At 48.2% G+C, this 7,869-nt stretch overlaps 1 protein-coding gene across 1 annotated transcript; it reads left to right on the top strand.

Moving 5' to 3' along the window:
• The first annotated feature begins 2,742 nt into the window (after positions 1 to 2,742).
• Positions 2,743 to 7,544, top strand: LOC119339883 (U-box domain-containing protein 70-like). The gene is made up of 8 exons (XM_037611782.1): positions 2,743 to 3,194; positions 3,302 to 3,590; positions 4,349 to 4,434; positions 4,703 to 4,926; positions 4,995 to 5,061; positions 6,120 to 6,239; positions 6,476 to 6,769; positions 6,961 to 7,544. The coding sequence occupies exons 1-8, from the start codon at positions 3,015 to 3,017 to the stop codon at positions 7,153 to 7,155; spliced, it is 1,455 nt and encodes a 484-aa protein (XP_037467679.1). The 5' UTR covers positions 2,743 to 3,014; the 3' UTR covers positions 7,156 to 7,544.
• The last annotated feature ends 325 nt before the right edge of the window (positions 7,545 to 7,869 follow it).

Raw genomic sequence — 7,869 nt, 5'->3', positions numbered from 1 at the left:
CTCCTAGAGCTCCAGTATTGTCCCAATCTCACCCGGAACCTTTCCGGTGTTCAAATATAGTCGTCCAATATATCGATCTATATGTCTCGACCATTTTGAGACTCCTCGTCATGTCGGTGATCACATCCGGGACTCTGAACAACCTTCGATACATCAAAACACATAAACTCATAATATAACTGTCATCTAACTTTAAGCGTGCGGACCCTACGGGTTCGAGAACTCTGTAGACATGACCGAGACACGTCTCCGGTCAATAACCAATAGCGGAACCTGGATGCTCATATTAGCTCCTACATATTCTACGAAGATCTTTATCGGTTAAACCGCATAACAACACACATTGTTCCCTTTGTCATCAGTATCTCAATACCTAGTTCAATCTCGTTACCGGCAAGTCTCTTTACTCGTTATGTAATGCATCATCCCGTAACTAACTCATTAGATACATTGCTTGCAAGGCTTATAGTGATGTGCATTACCGAGAGGGCCCAGAGATACCTCTCCGACAATCGGAGTGACAAATCCTAATCTCGAAATACGCCAACCCAACAAGTACCTTCGGAGACACCTATAGAGCACCTTTATAATCACCCAGTTACGTTGTGACGTTTGGTAGCACACAAAGTGTTCCTCTAGTAAACGGGAGTTACATAATCTCATAGTCATAGGAACATGTATAAGTCATGAAGAAAGCAATAGCAACATACTAAACGATCGGGTGCTATGCTAACGGAATGGGTCATGTCAATCACATCATTCTCCTAATGATGTGATCCCGTTAATCAAATGACAACTCATGTCTATGGTTAGGAAACTTAACCATCTTTGATTCACGAGCTAGTCAAGTAGAGGCATACTAGTGACACTCTGTTTGTCTATGTATTCACACATGTATTATGTTTCCAGTTAATACAATTCTAGCATGAATAATAAACATTTATCATGATTTAAGGAAATAAATAATAACTTTATTATTGCCTCTAGGGAATATTTCCTTCCGCGGCGGCCAACGGCTTCGGCCGCCGCTCGCTGCACGAGTGGGAAACGCACTTGATGTTCGAGGCCAACATCCCGACGCTTCCCGACATGCGCGCCGGGCCGGGGGGTGGATGCTCAATGCAGGTGGCGTCCCCATCCCCCCGCTGCCCGACGTCACCGCGCGCGTCGACTACTTCACCGACGAGGTCGACCGCATGCAGTCATCACTGACGGAGGAGCAGCGGGCCCTCCCGCAGTAAGCCGCCGACAACCATGAGACGTGGGCGGCATACTTCCAGCACCGGCAGGCGCAGCGGCTTGCCTCCACCAACGCGGCACCGGTGGTACGGGGCACCAAGAACAGCGAGGGGTGCTGCCTGTGGTGGGGCGCCCCCGGCCACTCGCTTCCCGCCGTTCTCCGGCACCTCAAGGGCGGCAACAACCCGCCGTTGACGTGCCCTGCCGCCCCGGCCCGGAGCGGCGGCCAATGGATGCCAAGGAGGACGGCGTCCTCTTCTTCCTCCTCCTCCGGGTCGCCGGCACTGTTCAGCATCAAGGCCGAGCCCGCGGAGACGCCGCTCGGCCGGCGCACCTGCAACACTGGCATCGTCATCAATGAGGGCGGGCGCGCCTCCTCCTCGGCTCCTCCCCCTTCGTCAAGCCGAAGACAGAGCCAGGGCTCGCCGCCGCCGTGAAGACGGAGCCCGGGCTCGCCTCCGTGAAGACAGAGGTAGGACTCGCCGCCGTGAAGACGGAGCCGGGGCTCCCCGACGAGGCGGCCTTGAAGTGGGCGCGCGTAGACTGGGCGCGGACGGAGCTAGAACGCCAGTGCCGCGCCCTAGAGCAGTTCACCGCTCGGCGCCGTGGCCGCGACGAGGGAGGCGCCCTCGTTCTCAACGACGCCGACGCGCTGGCACCAGTCCGCCAGGGCGACCCCGGGCAGGGGTCCTGCAGGGGCGGCCGCGTGAAGGAGGAGAAGGACGACGTGGACAACGGCGACGGCGGCGACTTCGCCGCGCTCAGCGCGTTCTTTGCCCTGTAGTTGCGGCCTTTTTTTTAGTATTTCAATTGCTATGTAAAAAACTATTTAGGTCGCCTAAGTAATGTCATGTTCACCGAATTTTAGCGGAATCTTTGTCCCGTTTGTCAAATTTTAGCCGAGTTCCTTTTCAAAAATAATTTAAAACACCTTCTGGGGGTGACCCTCGGGCCGGCGGCTGGGAACCCGAAAGCCCCCACGCCGATTTTAGCGCCGATTCGCCCCCAGACAACGATTTTACGCGCCCCCTTGGGGCGGCCAACGGCTTAAAATGCTCTAAGTCATCATGTTGTGTTTGGATTGCCACCAATGTGTACCGTATCAATTTTTTGTTCATGACTGAAAGGTTGATCTTTGTTTGGATGGTTGTCAACCTTTTGGCATGCCATTCTCAAAAGAAAAGAAAAAAGCTTTTGGCATGCCAACACTCTTTTCGCCTAATCTAGTTCATTTTTTCATTCAATGTTAGCCAATTTTTTGACATGTAAAATCTCAACTAATTTTTTGCTAGCCAGGGTCTTGGTGGGGCAACCTTGGCATTTTTTTTTTTGAAATAAGGCAACCTTGGGCATAGTTCACCATTTCTATCAATTTTTTACTTGAGCGACGGACCTTCCCCTTGGTAATGGTACATCGGGCCCTCCACACACAGTGCTGGACCCCCGTGCTGCACGAGAGAGGCAACCGGCACAAACAAAGACCGGCGGCCACGACCGTGACAGCGGCGTTGGGGACCGGAGCGACCGGTGGGAGCGGCGGAGCAGCGGCAGAAGACGAAGCACAGGAGAAAGCGGAGGCGGAGCATTTCATTTGAGCCGGGCGGTCGAGGTGGGCCCCAACGACCAGCCAGAGATTCTGCTCGCCCTGTCCCCGGTCAAGTCTCCCCCCTTCCACTTCCACTTCCGCTTCCGTAACCGCCGGGTGGCCGCGCCGGCGACCGAAGCGCATTGCCGGCTCCCGCGGCCCCCGCCCCCGAGAGAGAAGCGTGCCGGCGATGGAGGCGGAGGACGGGCGGGCGGCGGAGGCGCAGCGGGAGAAGGAGGCCGGCAACGACGCCTACCGCAAGCAGTACCTCGAGACGGCCGTCGACCACTACACCCGCGGCGCCGCCCTCGACCCCCGCGACATCTCCTTCCTCACCAACCGCGCCGCCGCCTACCTCCTCATGTCCAAGGTCGGTCATCCCCTCTGATCCCCCCGCCCCAAACCCTCGCTTTTCCCCCCGTCGCTTCTCTCGGTCGCCGTCCCTCCTTCATCGCGCTCTGGGGTCTCCCGTTCCAGTACAGGGAGTGCGTGAGGGACTGCGAGGAGGCGGTGGAGAGGGGCAGGGAGCTCCGCGCCGACAACAGGCTGCTCGCGCGGGCGCTGTCGCGGAAGGCGTCCGCGCTGCTAAAGCTCGCGGCCTGCGCCGCGGACTACGCGCCGGCGATCAGGGCGCTGCAGCAGTCGCTGGCCGAGCACTACAGCGAGGACACGCGCGACAAGCTGGACCAGGCGGAGACCGCCAGGAAGGAGATCGAGGAGCGGGAGCGGCTGGATCAGGAAGCCGCCGACCACCACCGCCAGAGAGGTTTGGGTGCTTTTCCTGAATCCTGACACGACGCTGCTGATTGTGGCACTGCAATGTACTACTACTGCTGTGAAGTGTGATTGCTGTGTACCGATTGTCTTGTGCTCTTGCCTGTGGCTACATTCAGTTTCCCAACAAAATGGAAAATAATTTTAGGCGCCTGTCACCCCTGTTATCAAGAAATTTCTCCAAAAACATAGTCATTAATTGCGAGTATTTAGTTCTTGGAAATTTCAAACTTTTAACTTGATATCTGCAAGAAGAAATAAAAAGTAAATTGCAAATACAGTATGTTCTCCAAGGTTTACTTATTGTGTGTATAGGACTGAGGCTTAGAACCTCAAACCACAAATGAATGGACTGGAGCACTTGATGTATCCAGTGCAGAGAAACACATGGTGAATGGAAACTCAGATCCTAACTCTGGATCAAATCAATTTTGTGTTTTGAGGTTTTTTTGGGTTCATTACCAGTTTACCACCTCCCCCCTCATAAGCACACTACTTATAAAATGAGAGACAGTGCCATCGCACGAAATTCATGTGCTCATCTCATCAGGACAAATCATCCTGGGATGAGGTGGTCTCTCAACGGAACACTCAATTGTTTGGAATAAATAACTAAAATGAAAACAAGTGGACATAGCTCGTAGTGTCCTATGTTCTTTCTTCGAGCATGATATATCCCGATCCCAGTTAGTATCATGCATGCCATTGTGATGTCGAACTACTGCTTCTGATTGTGTGCACATGTTGCAGGCAATGAATTATTCCAGAGGCAAAATTATCAGGAAGCAACAGCTCACTATACTGAAGCCATTGAAAAGAATCCAAATGATCCCAGAGTAAGGATTTTGGTTTACGTTGATTATGCTTCAAGCTTCATATAACATCTGAAGGCAACTTTACCTCATTGGTTAAATTTATTTCTCCACTGAAAATAGAAGATTCTCTGATTAATAAAAACAGTTCTTCAATAAACATGCCATCTTTGACCTGTCATATACTCCGTATGTTATACATTATCTACTGTGATGCATGCCCCTCGTTATCATGCCACCCCGATTCTTGTGATATTGTGATTTAATGGTATTGTTATAACTGATTATCCAGGTCTTTAGCAATAGAGCTCAATGCCACATCTATCTAGGAAATCTGCCTAAAGGTCTGGAAGATGCCGAAAAATGTATTGAGTTGGATCCTACTTTCCTGAAGGGCTATGTGCGTAAAGCGAATGTACAATTCCTGATGGAGTATTATGAAAGTGCTCTGGCAACATACATAGAGGGTCTGAAGTGTGACCCAAACAATCTCGTTGTAATTGATGGCTTAAGGAGGTAGCTTTCCAACCCTCTGTTAGCTTTGTTGGCACTATAACTTGAACTGACTTGTTTTGTTGGCCTAGATGTGCAGCATGCATTAACAGATCTAATGGCGGTGATGTTGGGCCTGATGATTTGGAAGACATCTTGGTTGGTCTAGTTGATTTTCTTTTAACATGGATTCCATCCTTACCTGATTCTGTTTAGTTCTTGGAAGTGGATGTATTGCATATGTGGTTCAGTGTGACTGCTGTAGACTGTAGTCCTTGGCCTACATATAATTTAACTGTAAGAAGTAGCACTTAGAAGACGCGGCTAATCTGCACCCGAGCTCATATGCTCCCGTATGAACAGTAAAATCGAAAAAAAATCAAAAAAATTTCAAAAAATTCCAATTTTTTTTTGAGTGAAACATTGACAAAAGTTCTAAGTGCCTGCAAAAATTCGTCGTGAAATCACATTCCTAGAAGGCGTGGCAAAAAATACAAAAAAAGTACTCTGAAAAAGCTACTTTCAAACGCATTTTGAAGCACTGAATTTGTTTTTTTTTTGCCACGCCTTTTAGGAATGTGATTTCATGACGAATTTTTGCAGGCACTTAGAACTTTTGTCAATGTTTGTCTCAAAAAAAATTTGGAATTTTTTGAATTTTTTTCGATTTTACTGTTCATGTGGGAGCATATGAGCTCGGGTGCAGAATGGACTTTTCGCACTTAGAAACCTTAAACAGGGGGTATGGGGTACATGAAGATAGCTCAATGAGAACTTGCTAGCTACTCACTTCGGTATATGATGTAGTGCATATAGATTTTTTGAAAAGTCAAAGTTTGCGAACTTTGCAAACTTTGACCTAATTTACAGAAAAACTATTTATATCTAGAATACCAAATATATAAATATGAAACTACATCTTATGTTGAATCTAATGATCTATGTTTGGCATTCTAGATGTAAATGTTTTTCTCCACAAACTTGATCAAAGTTTGTCAAGTTTGACTTTTCAAAAAGTCTATATGTACTACATTATGGAACAGAGGGAGTAGTTAATAGTTAGAACTGTACCCCCTTTAAAAAAATCTAGTTAAGTTCTACTCCCTCTGTAAACAAATATAAGATGTCATCTTATATTTAAGATGTCATCTTATATTTGTTTACAGTGGGAGTATTACCCTAAGTGACTAATTATTTTCTCTCAATGATCCTAATAGGGAAATGTTAGTTCAGACAATGATTTGCGTAATAAACTCCAAAAACTCATGGAAGAAGCTGCAGCACTCAAGAAGGAAGCCTCTGATGAGCGCTTGAGGCGGATTGAATCTGAACGAATGGTAATTTCTCTTTATGCTGGAATGTCTAACACACACCGGGATGTCCCAAAGAATTCTCATCTTAATCATTTCTACTTTCAAAAAGTCATCTTATATAGACTCCAGGGTTCACATGTTGCACATTCTCTGGATGCACCCTTTCTTTGTACAAAGTTCCTGGGCTATTGTTAGTGTTTCATGAAGGCACATTAGTCAACTCGTTGATCGTAAAATGGTTGATACTTTGATTTCTGCAGGCCAGGACATCAGAGGACTTATATTTAAACCAAGTCCAACAACGAAGAGAAGCTGAGGAATGTCTTTCGAAAATAGAACAAGAGTTCCAACAACTTAAAGTACGACAAGATGAGGTCAGTGAGGAATTTCAGAAAGCCACCGAGCACAATGAGAATCTTCAGCATCAGCTCACAGAAACAATAAGAGCACTCGAGTCCATGAGGGGCAATGCAACGTCAGCTTCGCCTTCGTCTTCGGGATCAGTGCTGGATGAAAACCGCATACCGTCATACTTCATCTGTCCTATATCTCAGGTGAGTAGGAAGGAATCATCTGAGTTTCCCCTATTCAGGAGCACATGAACCAATTAGATGACAATACTTGATAAGTTGGATCGTAAAGGTGAATGTGTCATTTATCTTGTCATGTTATAGAAACTTCCTGCCTAGCATGTTATTTTCTCTCTGCTGCCTTTTGGCTAACCATCAAGTTGTGAAAATTTCAGGATGTCATGAACGACCCTCACATTGCGGCGGACGGCTTCACCTACGAACGCGATTTCATCCGGAGCTGGTTCAGCACGGGCAGCGACACGTCCCCGATGACCAACCTGCCGCTTGAACACGACGAGCTCATCCCTAACATCGCCCTCCGCTCCGCCATCCAGGAGTGGCTCCAGCAGCAGAACGTGGCAGTGTGATTATAACCCCTCCTTCAATCTGCGCCCTGATCCGCCGCCGCACCTGGCTGGCACCGTAGAAGAGCCTGTGCTCCCATCAGACGGTGTCTGTTAACGGGCGCAACAAGCAGGCAGCATGACCATTTGTGTGTACAGTAGAAAACGCAACGGGTTGGTAAAAACGGTCTGTGCCCTTCCTCAGGCGATGCTTGTGCGTGCCATGGCATGGGCCGCCCACAGGCGCCTTCCAGCTTGTCTTGCACAGTTGCATGACACAGGACAGGGACAGAGCTGGGATTTTAGCAACAGCAGCCGGCCGGCTGGTTTCTCAGCCCGTGCGTGTGAGTGTTTTCTACATTACATTTGCTTTGGAGCTTGGGGGTCTTCTGAAATTGCAGTTTTCTTCTTTAGCTTTGATGAAGTGCACTGTCTTGTCATGGTTTCCACGGCAACAATCTGAATTTGCTGCGTCACTGTGTGGCTACAGATGCTACGATACGAGTCGACAGCCTATACGTTTATATCTTGAAAATGTAAGTGTAATTTTACGCGACGGTAGCGGTTATAGCGAAGAATTGACCGTACGTATATAACATCATACCCTTCAGTTCAGTTATTTAATCAGCTAACTTTTTTTTTAAACGGAGGCAAAAGTTTAGGCTCATCTATTAATAATAAAAAGAGAGTTGCCCCGTTTATTAATGAAAAATCGGGTTAAAACCGTCACAACCGCTG

Source organism: Triticum dicoccoides, chromosome 7B (assembly GCF_002162155.2).
Source record: "Triticum dicoccoides isolate Atlit2015 ecotype Zavitan chromosome 7B, WEW_v2.0, whole genome shotgun sequence".
NCBI classification, from domain to species: domain Eukaryota; kingdom Viridiplantae; phylum Streptophyta; class Magnoliopsida; order Poales; family Poaceae; genus Triticum; species Triticum dicoccoides.
The sequence above is the reverse complement of the archived record's forward strand: the minus strand, read 5'-3'. Positions and strand labels throughout refer to the sequence as shown.